Consider the following 16,627-nt stretch of genomic DNA (forward strand, 5'->3'; position numbering starts at 1 on the left):
TGTTATTTTTTGTACTGTCTTTGTCTGATTTTGGTATCAGGCTAATGGTGGCCTCACACCTGTCAGAATATTTATCATCAAAAGGTCTACAGGGACTTCCCTGGTGGCACAGTGGTTAAGAATCCGCCTGCCAATGCAGGGGACACGGGTTCGAGCCCTGGTCCAGGAAGATCCCACATGCCATGGAGCAACTAAGCCCATGCGCCACAACTGCTGAGCCTGCGCTCTAGAGCCCTCAGGCCACAGCTACTGAGCCTGCGTACCACAAATACTGAGGACCGCGCACCCTAGAGCCCATGCTCCGCAACAAGAGAAGCCACCGCGATGAGAAGTCCGCACACCTCAACAAAGAGTAGGCCCCACTCGCCACAACTAGAGAAAGCCTGTGCGCAGCAACGAAGACCCAACGCAGCCAAAGAAATAATTTTAAAAAAAGGTCTACAAATAACAAATGTTGGAGAAGATGCGGAGAAAAGGGACCCCTTGTACATTATTGGTGGAAATGCAAATTGGTGCATCTGCTATGGATGTTCCTCAAAACTCTAAAAATAGGACTACCACATGACTCAGGAACTCCACTCCTGGGTATATATCTAGAAAAAAATGAGAACACTAATTCGAAAACATAGATGCACCCCAATGTTCACAGCAGCACTATTTACAATACCCAAGATATGAAAGAAACCTAAACAACAGATGAGTGGATAAAGAATATGTAGTACATATATACACAATGGAATACTACTCAGTCATAAAAAAGAAGGAAACTGCCATTTGCAGCAATGTGGATGGACCTAGAGAATATTATGCTTAGTGAAATAAATCAGACAAAGACAAATACTGTAATGATATGACTTATATGTGGAATTTTTAAAAGTAATACAAACCAATGTGTATAGGAAAACAGAAACAGACTCACAGATACTGAAAACAAACTAGTGGTTACCAGACGGGAGAGAAAAAGGGGAAGGGGCAAGTCATGGGTATGGGATTAAGAGATACAAACTTATGTATAAAATAGATAAGCAATAAGGAGACAGAATATAGCACAGGAAATAATAGCATTATCTTGGAATAGCATTTAATGGAGTATAATCTGTAAAAATACTGAATCACTAAGCTGTACACCTAAAACTAATATAATATTGTGAATCAATTATATTTCAATTAAGAAAACACATTTATTTCAGTCAATATTATTTCAAAGATTATTCAATCCCTGGATTAAAAACAATAAGAGCAGTCTAAATAGAGTCCCTAAAGATCACGCTACGATTGGAATTTTTCAAGGACATTTAGGGGTCTCCCTTAAACTGGCTTCGAGACAATGAACAGTAAGTCTCATTAGCACTGTAACAATTCTTAGAGAGGCTTTCACAGCACAACTGACTTCCTATTGATATAAAATCCCTATGCAATCATAATGGGGATGTTTCTTGATACAAGGTTTGTCCAGACTGCTTCTAAGTGTATTCAAAGCAATATGAAGGCAACTGGAAGTTCTCCTCTACAGAAAGCTGCTCAAAAGCCTAACCTACCTTCCATTTTGAAGAGCTCACGCAGCAAATAACTTTTAACCCGTCACTTCTGGATATCAAACACAGTTGAAAGCTCACAGAAGCTTAAGAGCACATGAGGGCTTGTATTCTCCAAATCAAAAAAAATCAAATCTCAAGATAGACCTTCAGTGATTAGGTTTTGAAATATTTACTTAATAAAATAGAGCTTGAGACTACATTTTAAAACTGGAAAGAACACTTCCAGTTCAAAATTCACTTCAAAATTTGCCTCCAAAAGGACATTGTGTTACCTCCAGAACCTGTGACCATCTATTTATTAAAAGCAATGTCTAAGAAAGAGATTAATTCAAAACTGAAGGCGGCATATCTATTAGAAACATGAACACAATCTCCACGGAATAAGTTTAAGAACCATTTCTTTTCTGTCTTTTGAATGATTTTTTCATGTCATATGAAAATTACATTGGGAACTTTTTCAAACTAGACACACTCTCATCTGACCTCTGAGATCTTAAGACCCATCAGAACAGGGGCAGGGGGTGGAGAGAGAGGAGGAAGCAGTCAGTGTTGTTGAAAAGCTCCCCGCCAACCCCAGTGAGAACCACTGCCCCGAAAAACTCTTCACTTTGTCACCTTTCCTCTCAGCACTTCAGTAATTATAATTAGCCCAGTAACCTCCCTCATAGGAGCCATTCTACTCAATCTAACTCTAAAGGTTTCTCTCGTTCCCACTGTGGCTCATACAGAGATTCCCTGTAATCCTAATAATTCTAGGAACCCTTTTATGCATTCAATACACTTCCCAAGTCAGGTCCGCTCCCTTCAACAACTAATCCCTAAGCAATGGATGCCACCACTCCTGAGCGGGAAGGATTCATTAGCCATCTTTCACTCCAAGCCAGGCCAGTGTTTTTCAAGAGCTCCAAGGTCTAGGGCAGTGGTTCTCAAACTTCAGCAGGCATTAGAAGCACCTGGAGGCTTGTTAGAATGCAGATTACTGGGCCTCTCCCTGCAGAGATTCTGAGTCAGCAGGTCTGGGTCAGGGTCCAGAAACCTGTGTTTCTAACAAGTTCCCAGGTGATGTTAATGCTGGTTATCTGCATCACACTGGTCCAGGGGGACTCTATGGGGCCAAGAGATGACTAGGAGAAATGGGTCAGAAAGTCAGTGACACAGGCAGTAGGCACAGACTGGTAACACGCGGAACAAGGAGCAAGTTGGTGACTCAGCACTGATGACACCATCCTCCAGCCTTGCTCTTGCAGCCATCAAGTCAACGGATATCCACCGGGCACCTACCACACGTGCTCAGGAGGGAACAACGGCAACAGGGTCCCTACCTTCCTAGAACTGACCTCCTAACAGGATGTATGATGATGTGCACACATAGGTTGCATAAATACAGCTGTGTTGACTGCTATGACAGAAAATACAAAGAGACACGAGGGGCAAGACACATCCTGATGAAAGAGGTAACATTTAAGCTGAGAACTAAAAGATGAAGAATCGGCCATGTGAAAAGCCAGAGGAAGGCATCCTGGGCACAGGGAATAGAAAGGGGAAAAGTCTTGAGGCCGAAGAGTGCTTGGAAATTCTTGAAAATATCAGAACATGTGTGTCATTGAAGCACAGGAAGTGAGGGAATGAGTGTTAGGAGATGTGACAAAAGAGGCAGGCAGAGGCAAAAATCACCCAACATCTTGAAAGTCACGTGAAGAATTCTGATCTTTATCACTAAATGGGTACGTTAACCTCCAGAGCACATTCCTGAAAGGTTGTTATCGGAAAAGAAACCAAAAAAGAAGTTCAGCTCTGTAAGGCGTGCTGGGGAAAATTCAACTGTCATCCCTCTAGGAATCTGTGTAAAGTGTCTTCAGGATGCGTATTTTCAGTTTCTATATCCTCAACCTTTAATGAATTTTCTTAAGATTATGATGTTAGAATAACTTTGTTTAGGATCCCCAAACAATGATCTCATACTGTATTCCCCATTCTGTTATTAGCAGGACCTTTGTGGCCTATTTCCCCTTGTAGCCCAAGTAAAGAAGAACGTTTAATGTTATCAACCTCCTGCCCTCCACTCATGACGTGAGACAAGAGGCTCCATACCAACCTTTGCAGGAAAAGTCCAAACCTGCAACCAAAGACCTGGCTTCAAACTGACAGAAAGATGAACAAAACACAGTCCTGGCTTTCCAGGAGTTTACAGTCTATAAGGGATTATAGTAAAATAAGCTAGCATAACTGATTTACCCCACAAAATGTGCTAACTGCTTTAAACATTAAATTTTATCCTGAAACTCAAAGCACTTGCCAATTCTTAACTTCTACCTAGTACTCTGTAGTATTTATCTAGTATTATCGTCCTTTAAAAAAAAATTTTTTTTAAGATGCTGAAAAGTTTTAGCAGAGCAGTAAGAAGAGGAGATGTGATTTTATGAAGTTCACCCTGTATGCAAAATGGAACTAGTGGAGCAGCAAACTGGCCGTGGGAGACCAGTTAAGGCCACTCCACTGGTCTCAGTGAGAGACGGTGGTGGCCTGGATTATGGAGGCAGCAGCAGAGCTGCAGAGAGAGGCAGACAGATCTGAGCAGTATCTATGAATTAGAATCAGAGGACAGGTTGACTGGCTGGATGTAAACAGGGAAGGGGAAGGAATTAGGGAAGATAAAGCAACAAAAATGATACCTAACCCTTTGTTTTCCTTAGTCTATCTTCCCTTACCTTCCCCTCCCAAGGGCAATACATCAGATTCTGAGGAAAGAGGTCAGAGGGGAATGGGAGCACTGAGCACAAGTGGCTCAGGACACACTCGGCAGTGACACGGGAGAAAGAGAATGACATAGAGGCAGCGGCCAGAGTGGATGGAGTCTGTTACGCTGAATGAATAAATTAACTGATTGAACAGATCAGTAAATATACTGAGAATAACTGAAACCAGGTTTCTGTATGAGATTAGATTTACAAACACAGAAAATGGGAAGGCTAAAAAGAATCCTACGTATGGGATTCAAATTGGAAGTATCAATATGAATGCATGAGTTTTGTTCCAAATACCCACAATGATAGATATAAGAACAATTCTATATGCGTGCGTATTATGAGTACCTATACTTTTTTCTAGCTCTGAATACTAAGAAGGCCTGAAAACAATAACACCCCATAGCAATAAGCACAGCACTCAGATCCTGGTTTCTAAATACCAAAGGTCCCTTGGAGAAATGATTGGTTCCAGGGCTGGCAGAGCAAGTACAAAAGTAGCCCAGAAACTGCATGGTGTCAGAAAGTACGGAAGTGATCGATGACAGAAATAGGTCAATGGGGGCTTCCCTGGTGGCACAGTGGTTAAAAATCCACCTGCCAATGAAGAGAACACGGGTTCGAGCCCTGGTCCAGGAAGATCCCACATGCCATGGAGCAACTAAGCCCATGCGCCACAACTGCTGAGCCTGTACACCACAACTACTGAAGCCTGTGTGCCCAGAGCCCATGCTCCACAAGAGGAGCCACCTCAATAAGAAGCCTGAGCACCACAATGCAGAGTAAGTAGCCCCTGCTGGCTGCAACTAGAGAAACCCCGCGCGCAGCAACGAAGACCCAATGCAGCAAAAATAAAATAAATAAATAAATTTATTTTTTAAAAAAAGAAATAGGTCAATGTGACACAAAAGCCAGCTTGTAAGGCTTCTAGGATGATCTGAGCATCCAAACAATAAATAATAATAGTGGTAATAGTAGTATCACATTACAATTCATTGAATAAAATAGGTATCCATGGGGCCTCCCTGGTGGTGCAGTGGTTGGGAGTCTGCCTGCCGATGCAGGGGACACGGGTTCATGCCCCAGTCTGGGAAGATCCCACATGCCGCGGAGCGGCTGGGCCCGTGAGCCATGGCCGCTGAGCCTGCGTGTCCGGAGACTGTGCTCCGCAATGAGAGAGGCCACAGCAGTGAGAGGCCCGCGTACCACCAAAAAAAAAAAAAAAAAAAAAGGTATCCATGATCATAAGGATATAAATACACACATACGTGTGGGAGAAGGGAAAGAGCTTCTTTAAAATAGAATTCCAACCAATACCAAAGGCCTGTTTTTGTACAGCTCATGAGAACAATGTACAATGGCTTTTACATTTTTAAAGTGTTAAATAAAACAAACAAAGAGAATATGGAACACAGACCATATGTGGTCATCAAAGCCCAAGATACATATCATCTGGCCCTTTATAGAAAGTATTTGCCAATCTCTGATATAAAAGGAATGAAACAGATGGTCATCATATGGCAACCATCACAGAGGCATATGCTACAGGTAAGGGTCCTCAATGATGTTAAGGAGGTTTAACGGGAAAACACTATATAGACCCAAGTTGAGCCTTGCCCTACAAAATACAAGTCCTGTGTCCTTTAAACCTGTAAATGACATGAAGTTCCCAGAAATACTGGGGAACTGTTTCAAACTGAAGGAGACTAAAGAAATATGAAAACAATATATAACGTATGATACTGAACATGATCCTGGAGCAGAAAAGAAGAGACATTTTGGAGGAAATCGGAAAAATTACAGTCAAAAATTAATAAATTAGATGAACACTAAGAACAAAATATAAAAAGCCCAAGATCAAAGAGTGAAGCTTAATGTGTCAAACGAAGAAAGAGCTAGAAGATGTGAGACTTTGGTGGGAACAACTGGAAAAAAATCTCTGCCAAGAAAAGAAATCATGCTGAGCATAAAAATGAAAATGATAATATAAACCCAATTAAAGCAAGGATTTTTTTTTAAAGGCCCAGGATTAAAACGAACGCCTTAAGATGTGACTCAAAGATGACTTGAGAAAGTTCACTGGTGTTTTTAGGACAGATACCAGATAGGGTTGAAGAGAAAACAGTCCAGAAAGGAGCAAGCTTGTGGCAATAACCCTTTAAAGAAGTACGGCTGGGGTGGGGTGGGGGGGACGGGGGGAGAAGGGATGGAGGTACCGCCTAAGAAACTCTGGATATGTTTTTATGTGTGTCTTTTTATTTTTAATGTGGTAAAGAATACTTGAACACTGATTAGAAAGATCTAGTACACAAGGAGAGGGTAAAGATTTAGGAAAGAGCAAAAATAACCATTTGAGTTGAGATTCTCAAAAAAAGAAGAGATGGAAGAATCATGGACGCGTTTGTCTCTGACAGGAGAAGGGACAGTTCATCAGCTGTAACAGGAGAGAAAGAACTGAGGCAGGATAGTTGTGGATGCAAATAGGTCCAAAGATGTGTAAGACAGACACTGGGATAATTCCCGCTGGATGTCTCCATTTTTCTCTGGGAAGTATTTACTGAGGGGGAAGCCATTTACTGAGGATGCAGGAGGGAAACCATGGGATTGGAGGGTTAAGGAAAGAGGATAAGGTCTGAAATTGGCACAGTGAGAAGCACAAGAATGAGGAGACTAGAGAAATACAGGGAGGGTACCAGATAACGTTGAGAGTCCAGATAAGACTGGTGATCAAAAAGAATATATAAATAAATCACATGAGAAAGGCCTGTATCTGTTCAACCGACTATTAAATTGATACAACCAGGTTAACACATCTTCATACATAATTATCCTTTACATCAAGTCATTATAACCATGGAAGCAAAGCAGTAGACAACCAATCAAAATACAGAAACTGCAAAATCACAGATGCTTGAACATTAATATGAATTCATTTGAACCACATGATAAACCCATTTAACGTAAAGTCTGAAAGGGGGAGCTAACAGGAAAAGTCAAGGGACACTAGAAATATACCAAACCAAATCCTGCGCCCTAACCACTGCCATGGTTTTCCACTATCACCTCCAAATAGTTTTTGAAACTGTAATTCATGGTCATATAAGATCCTATTGGAATTTCCTGACAGTCCTCCTGCTTCAGGAGAAAATCAAATTACTGTTCTCACCAACTGTTACTCTGAGATTTCTACCTATCCAATGAAATTTACTCTGTATCTAGCACAGTTCTTCAAGCTTGGTATTTAAATACATGCAAATATATCCCCAAAAGATGCTCCATCTTACCGATATTGCAGTTATCCTAAGAGAATCAACGGTAGAATGTTTGAATAGGTACCATAAAACAGGCCCAGTTTCTCCTGTAATAAAGCCCTGGGCCTGAGCAGAAAAGGTAGTGCAGACATTTTCAATAATCTTTGCTGCCATGTGATTCACAACACGTTCTTCCTAGAGAGAGAGAAGGAGTAGAAAACAATGAAAAATTAAATAGGTATTATTATGAGAAATATATACACATCCTTTCTTCATAATCACTGCTTTATAAATAAAGCCCTGATACCGAGAGTGCCCCTGGATGTGTTAGGTGTTTTAGGAGGTGTGGTCATTTTTTCAGGCTATTATAAAACGATTACATTTGGTCAATCACTAAACCTAGCATAACATAATTCTCCACATATTTCAATAAAAAGGCTGAAATAATCTGGAAAATACACAATTATAGCTTACAGCATAACATAAAAACTGGAAGATAATTTTAAAATCATAAGGAGTATGCAGAACAATCTTTAGAAATTACTCAGAGCTGGAAATAATTAGTGTACCAATAAGCTAAAGACCACCTGAATACAGGGCATCAAGGAAAGCCCGAAGAAAGAGACTGCACCAGTGGTGTGACCAAATTAACCCTTAGACTAAAGGCTGTTCTGGATTGTTCTAACAATGCTTAAAAGTCTCAAAAAGGATCAAGCTGTTTCCAGGTAACTTAAATGAGTCCAAGAAAAAGCACAAAAGTACTTAAAAGGCTATAAAGAAACAAAAGTGCCCAACATAAAAATCACGACGTCTGACAACCAATTAAATTCACACACACTAAAAAGCAGGAAAATATGACTCATAAAAAGAAAATTTAATTAAGGGAAATGACACAGGTGACAGAATAAGAAAAAAGTATTTAAATGGCTACTATAAATACAGTCCATACACTCAAGAAGAAAGAAAGAAGCATAAGGAAAGAAATAGAAAATTAAAAAATGACCCAAATCAAAGGGCTAGAGATTATAATGTCTTATATGAAAAATACACTGAAATGGATTAACATATTAGGCTCTGCAGACTCAATGATTAGTGAAGATTAGTGAAGACACAACACTTAACAAAAAAAAAAAAAAGAAGAAGAAGAAGAAGAAAGAAAAAAAAGAAACAACTATCCAAAATAAACACAGAAAGAAATAAGACTGGGTAAAAAAGAAAAAAGCATTGGAACATCAGTGAACTGTGGGACAACTTCAAACAACCTAATGTATGTGCAATGAGAATCCCAAAAGGGGGCAGAGGGAGGCAGAAAAAATATTTGTTTGAAGAACTACTGGCTGAAATTTTTTCAAATTTATGAAAATTAATAATTCACACTCTAAGAAACTCAATGAACCTCAAGTAGAAAAAAGAAAAGTCACACCAAAGTACATCATCATCAAACTGCTAAAAACCAGTAATAAAGAGAAACCTGTAAAAGCAGCTAGAGTAAAAAGACACATTATGTAGAGATTATCTAACACATAACCTAACAAAAATAAGGATGACAGGAGACTTCTCATCAGAAGCAATGAAAACCAGAAGACAGTGGAACAATCTTTAAAGTACCAAAAGAAAAAGAAAAAAGATAACTGTCAACCTATAAATCTATATCCAACAATAACACCTTTCAAAAACAAAGGTAAAGGGCTTCCCTGGTGGTGCAGTGGTTGAGAGTCCGCCTGCCGATGCAGGGGACGCGGGTTCGTGCCCTGGTCCGGGAGGATCCCACGTGCCGCGGAGCGGCTGGGGCTGTGGGCCACGGCCACTGAGCCTGTGCGTCCGGAGCCTGTGCTCCGCAACGGGAGAGGCCGCAGCGGTAAGAGGGTAAGGGACTTCCCTGGTGGCGCAGTGGTTAAGAATCCACCTGCCAATGCAGGGGACACGGGTTCAAGCCCTGGTCTCGGAAGATCCCACATGCCACGGAGCAACTATGTGCCACAACTACTGAACCTGCACTCTAGGGCCCATGAGACACAACTACTGAAGCCAACGCGCCTAGAGCCTGTGCTCCACAACAGGAGGAGCCACCGCGATGAGAAGCCCTAACACCGCGATGAGAAGCCCTAGCACCACAACAAAGGGTAGCCCCCACTGGCCGCAACTAGAGAAAGTCCATGCGCAGCAACAAAGACCCAATGCAGCCAAAAGTAAAAATAAATAAATAAATATTAAAAAGTAAATTTAAGAACGAAAGAAAAGGGACATTCTTAAAAAAACAAACAAAAAAAAAGAACAAAGGTAAAAGTGAGGAAAATAGGGACAGGTTAGTAAAAAGGTACAAATTTTCACCTGTAAGATGAATAAAGTCTGGGGCTGTAATGTAAAACAATGTGACTCTAGTTGATAACACCATATAGTATAATTGAAATTTGCTAAAAGAGAAGAATTTAAATGTTCTCACCCCAACCCCCCAAAAAGGTTAACGGGATAAAACATGAGACGACTGATGTGTTAGCTCAGTGGGGGAATCCTTTCACAATGTATGCATATATCAAATCATCACTTTGTACACTTTAAATATCTTACAATTTTATGTCAATCATACCTCAATAAAGCTGAAAAACAATTTAAATCCCTATCTCTGATAAAACAGACAAAAAACAATCAGCATCAACATAGATTTATATCTATATCTATCTATCAGATTAACAAGCTTGAGCTACTATAAGAAAAAAAGCACATCACCCAACAATGGCAGAATTCACCTTTCTTTCCCCCTAAGTACATATACATACTGAGCCATGAGAGAAGTATCCACAAATACCAAAGATTTAAAATCATACATATACCACTCCCTCTAACCACAATACCATTAAACAATAAAAAGATAAATAGAAAAAATATAGAGACAGGTATTAAATGAGAAAGAAACAAAAGAGGTGTAGAATTTGTTAAGTTTACAAAGCATGTAATGGGATAAAACAGTTAAAGGAACATGAAAATTTACAGAGAAACCGAACCAATATAAATCGTAGAACCCCGTGGAGCTTCCCCCTGAAGATTAGCTGCCGCAGGAGAAGAGGAGGTATAAACCTCACCCTAGCAGTGAACATACCATACTTTGTGCCTCTTAGCCCACCAAGTCTCTGGAAGCTGGTCTACTCCCTACTCAGTGCAAACTCAGGATCGCTTCTTTGTGCCATTCTCAAAGGTTTGCTTCAAGACACATTAGGTAACTCCATACTTAGTACTGCATCCTACTAATAACAGCATTCCTAATATTATGAATAGTGATATTAAAAGGAAAAACACAAGAAACCCTGCATCATTCCTATTCCACATACACGTTGCTCACTTTCACTACATAAAGGCGAGGAGAACTGTGCGTACCCGCAGAGAACCCAATGTTGACGGCACACACATTCTTTATTAGGAAGATTAAACTTAAACTGTGACAGTTACAAAAACAGAAAATACAGCTGTACATTTTCACTTTTACCCAGTATCAAGAATTTTAACTTCTCTCTCATTTTCGTTAACTAGTGTCTAAAAACACTTCAAAGATAATACATATAATGGCTAACACCTCTATACATTCTAATTCAAGCCCCATCTTTTCCTAATTAAATACAAGCAATTTACCAATAGTTTTCTTTTTTAAAAAGCACTAAAACTGAAAATTCAATTTCCTCTTAAAAGAATTTTGTTACATCAAAATTATCTAATAAGCTATTGTTCAGAAATGAATAATAAAGCCAACCATTTATGTTTTGAACCTCACATTTTAACATATGCCAGGTGTCAGTTCAGCACCCATAATTATATACAGACTATTATGCAAGCTATAAAAAAAAGAGGTGGTTGATTAGATACAAATGCATAAATTAATCTCCTCTAAACACGTGGAAACACTCTTGGTACTATTTCCAGCTTCTGTGCGCACTGTACAGGAGGCTGCTACCTACCCAGATAAAAATAACTACCTTCAAGAAAAGCCAGCTTTCTCAGCCTCCCTATTCCATGCACATACAGAACATATGCCATCTAAGTTCAATGCCAAATATTCCTGAGATCAATACAGCAATGATACCAAGGGGAGAACTGCTCTTTGCCATTGTCTACAATAGGTCAAAGCAATGGAATGGAAAGCTGTCAAAGAGGGCCCAAGTCAGAAGCATGTGGAAGATCAACCAACACAGGTACCTTTCCTTATACAAAACATCAGCTGGGGCCCCAGGGCTTGGCCAGTATCAAACTACTCAAGAGTGGCACACCTGGGACTGAAATCCACATCCTCTGACTCCCAGCTCAAGGTCTCCAAAATGCCAGCCCCAACTCTGAAACGATGACTCAGTGTCATCATGGGTACCTTTTCTTCTATACTGCCACACTCTTTTTAAAACAGTTATACCAGATCTTCCTTTTTGTGTGTGTGTGTGTGTGTGTGTTCCACCTTAAGTCTCTCACTCTAAATACTTCCTCTCTTTCCACCTGAGCGTTTACACCTGTAACAAGATCAAAGGCATTTGACTCACATCTCTATTACCATTGTTAAAATTATAGAAATCATAACAGGTTGACCTGGTTGGAAAACAAGGTCATGATCTCTTAGGTAACCTTTTGAAAAAGAGAAAACCTACTGAAAACTATTTAAACAAACTCATGACAGCCCCAGTGTAAGACTATCTTCTTCTCCCTAAGTGGATCTCACAGCATGCCACAGGATAAGGTGGGTCTGCGGGCAAATAACTTTGAAAACATCGCATTCGATATGCGCCCATGGAGATTCATAATTAAAAGCTCTGAAAAAAGTAAATAAATAAATAAAAGCTCTGAAAAGTACTAACTACAAACAAAACGAAACTATTCAACCTTGTTTAACCCAGTGTGTCCCAAGATATTTGACTGGAAAACCCTTAAAACATGTCTGAATTTCCCATGGCAAAGCTAGTTATCTATGCACAATGAACAAAAACAATATGTATAATTTAAAACTAAAATTGTCTTCTAAGAAGTCTACATATCAATTAAAACAAAAAAGTAAAATTTCCATTCCGCTTTTCTCTCAATGCACAGATTAAAGGGAGGAGAAAAGGGAGTACAAACCAGAATCAACGGCCCATGTCCAAAAAGGTACATTACTAAGTTTTGAAAGTGAAAAAAGAAGTCAATTAAGTTAGGCAAAAAAACATCTCAATATATTTAAGAACAACAGAGATAGCACAACAATGTGAATGTACTTATCTATATACTTAAAGGTTAAGATGGTAAATTTTGTATTAAATATATATTTTACCACAATTTAAAAAAATACAAGAGAAATAGAACAGACCACATTCTTGATCTATACAGTAATGCAACTTCGTTATTGCAACAAAAGAAAAAAGAGGCAATAAAATCCCACCCACTTGAAAAAGTTTAAACCATCTCATAAACAACCCTGGACCAAGATAAAATTTTAAACTAGGGATTATCTATAAAATAACAATAATGGAAACACTACATGTCAAAACAATGGGATACAGCTAACACTAGGTTGAAAGTTAATAGCCTTAAATGTCTTAGTAACTACGCAAGAAAGAAAAAGGAAAAAAAAAAAGCAAATGTAGTTACAAAACAACAATAAATGGCATACTGAACCAGGGATAAAAAAAAATTTTCTTTCCGAATAAATGAAGATAGGGCAGTGTCTTAATCATTTTCGCCTTTCCTGTGTCCAGCCAGTACATAATATGTTTCATAAATGCTACCTGTAAAGAACGGGAGCTGTACATGAGAGAGTTACCTTAAGCAATGAATTAAATACATTAGCTGAATGTCATCAGGAATTCAAAGGAACTTCAATCATCTTATTCCAGTGTTTTCTAAACCAAATGTGTCATTCTCCTTTTAGTTTTCTCACTGAGTATGCCTTCCATTTTCACTAATATCAACCAATTCTCCTCAAATTTATTCATAGATATATACTCTCAATCAACATCCCAACAGGTGAACTTGCATGTAACTTTTAGAATCAACTTTTTAAGTAAAAAGGGACCAAAAAAGCTAAGAAACTCATGAAAAAGATTAAAATGGTAAGAAAAAACGCCCCTCTATATTCTTAAATTATTAAAAATAAATACTATTAATTTAGACAGCATGGCACAGATAATAGGCCAACAGAACTAAATAAAGACAAGAGACATGCACGTTGACATGACAGAGGTACACTGCAGAGCCATGGGGGGAAGAAGGACTTTTAATTAAGTGATGCTGGGATAACAGATTATGTTTATTTTAAAAAATAAAACTGGATCCACACATAGCACCACACACACAAAACAATTACAAATAGATTAAACTTCTAAAGGGAAAAAGGAAAAATAAAACTTTCAGAAGAAATATGTAATAGACCATCTTAATGAAGTTGGAGGAGAGAAGCTTTTCTTGAGATATAAAAAACACAAATAATAAAGGGATGGATTGATAAATTTCTATTCAAATTAGGAACTTCTGCTTATCAACAGACACTGTAAAGAAAATGAAAAGACCAAACACAAATTAGAAAGTATCTGGGATACACATAAACAACAAAAAGTTAATACCCAGAATACATTTTTTAAAAATTCCTATGGGTGGAGTACCATGACATCTGAATTTTTTTCAAACAGTTCAGAAAATAAATGAATGAATGAATAATAAATACACACATATGGAAAGATATACACACACACATATTACAACAAAGCAAAGAGGACAAAACGTTAACAGTTGAACCTAGGTGATGAAAATAGAGGTGATCATTATAGTTTTCTTTCCTTTTCTAATACTTGAAACATTTTATAACAATAGGCTGGGTGGGTGGGAGAGTGGGAATGAAGGTGTGCAGAATTCCTACAAAGCAACAGAAAAAATTAAGACAATCATTTTCAAAACAGGAAAAACTACAGAAACCAAAATAAATAGAAAAGGATGGTCATTATCGTTAGTAATCAGGAAAATACATACATTATTACATAATACATAATACTTTGAGAAACAATTTAATGCCCACGAGACTGACAAAAACTTAAAAGTCTGACTATATCAAATGTTCAAGAAGATGTGAGTTAATGGATACTCCTATACACTGCTGGTGTGAGTATAAACTGATACACACGTGTGTCTCTGAGGCACACATCAACAACATACTATTCAGTGGTACAAACACTTTACACAATCAGCATGTACCAATCTCAACCTAACTTTAAGCAAAAAACTTAAGTCTCAAAAGAACACAGTGCCAGTCCATTTATAGAGTTTAACATTTAGACTCAATCAACATAATATTTAGCAATACAATCAAAAAGGGAAACACTATAAAGAAAAACTTGGGAAAGTAAAAAGAGAAAACAATTAGAAAACCTTGGGAAAGTTTATCACCGAACTCAGAATAGTGTTTACTCTTTGAAAGAAAGTACAAATTGCAATCCTAGAGGGAGACAGAAAAATTCTCTAAGCAACCGGTGACTTTCCCTTGGCGTTTTTTGTTTTTTTTTGTTTGTTTGTTTGTTTTGACTGCATTGGGTCTTCGTTGCTGCGTGCGGGCTTTCTCTAGTTGAAGCTAGTGGGGGCTTCGTTGCAGTGCATGGACTTATTGCACTGGCTTCTCTTGTTGTGGAGCACGGGCCCTAGGCTTCAGTAGTTGCGACACGCAGGCTTCAGTAGTTGCAGCACGCAGGCTCTAGGGCACAAGGGCTTCAGTAGTTGTGGCCCACAGGCTCTAGAGTGCAGGCTCACTAGTTGTGGCCCATGAGCTTAGTTGCCCTGCGGCATGTGGTATCTTCCTGAACCAGGGCTCGAACCCATGTCTCCTGCATTGGCAGGCGGATTCTTAACCACTGCACCACCAGGGAAGTCCCTTCCCCCTTTTTTTTTAAATAGAGTAAGTGCGTCAGAGTGTGTGCTTTTAACCATACTCCTACATTTCGTATACTCTTCTGTATATGAGATACATTTCACTATTAAAGAACCTACATTCAGAAATACCAGTAGGGGCTGGGAAAACAGTTTTCTACATTAAAAAAAAATTTTTTTTAATCATTGAAGTGGCTTAAAATTTTTTTACCTCAACTATGTCCTGAATACATTAGACAAATATGCTAAAAAATTGCTACAATTGAATTATTTTTGTAAGGATAGAAATCCTTTTTTAGGGGGGGATGATCACCTCTGAATTTATTTAATAGGGACAATATTAGTGTACATGCTGCCAAAGCATACACTTAAATGCTTTTCAAACATATAAAATTTTCATAAATTAGAGAGTTCTGGACTTTTCTCCCTCTTAATGAAAAGTATACAAGACTTGTCATACATACCAAGACAAAAGGCAAGTGTGTATATTCGTTAACTATATCATTAGCTACATCGCTATTTTACAGTTATTATTTGTTAACAATACACATGTATATCAAATACTATTCTTTTTTTTTTTTTTTTTTTTGCGGTACGCGGGCCTCTCACCATTGTGGCCTCTCCCGTTGCGGAGCACAGGCTCCGGACGCACAGGCTCAGCGGCCATGGCTCACGGGCCCAGCCGCTCCGCGGCATGTGGGATCCTCCCGGACCGGGGCACGAACCCGTGTCCCCTGCATCGGCAGGCGGACTCTCAACCACTGCGCCACCAGGGAAGCCCTCAAACGGTATTCTTTACAGTATGTACTCAATGAAAACACAGGAGGGCATGGGGAGGATATATTTAATAAAGGATACCACCTCATGGATTAGAATTGATCATCTTTTACTAGGCATTAATCTAAGTTTTATAAATTAAAGACACAAAGTTTTAAAAATTTCTTTACACCATTTAAAAAATTCCTAGAAGACTCCTTTCTCCTTTGAGCTCCTGTATTTTATTCTTTTGCATGAATGTACTTGACAGATTCCACTTTATATTTTTATCTTAGCTCCCACAACAGGTAGGATCTGTGCATGAATAGAAATTCCACCTTCTTCATCCATGTGCCCCCAGGTGTGCCTAGCTTGAGGCCTTGAATGATAAATCCAAACATGTCTTTTGACTACAGATAAAAATAACTTAATTCTCATATTGTTGATAAAGTAAAGAATACTGGCTTCATTCACATCCCAC

General features: G+C 38.8%; 1 protein-coding gene across 11 annotated transcripts in view; it reads right to left on the reverse strand.

Moving 5' to 3' along the window:
• Positions 1-16,627, reverse strand: part of ULK4 (unc-51 like kinase 4) — a 523,422-nt gene that overhangs the window by 409,779 nt on the left and 97,016 nt on the right. For all 11 annotated transcript variants that reach the window (XR_009565989.1, XR_009565987.1, XR_009565986.1 and 8 more), the window contains one exon: positions 7,567-7,728. Coding sequence is in view for 1 of the 11 variants with exons in the window: in XM_030846182.2 (XP_030702042.2) it covers positions 7,567-7,728 (162 nt within the window). In the remaining 10 variants the exon portion in view is untranslated. The remainder of the gene's footprint in view (positions 1-7,566; positions 7,729-16,627) is intronic.

The sequence above is a fragment of the Globicephala melas genome, chromosome 11 (genome assembly GCF_963455315.2).
Source record: "Globicephala melas chromosome 11, mGloMel1.2, whole genome shotgun sequence".
NCBI lineage: Eukaryota > Metazoa > Chordata > Mammalia > Artiodactyla > Delphinidae > Globicephala > Globicephala melas.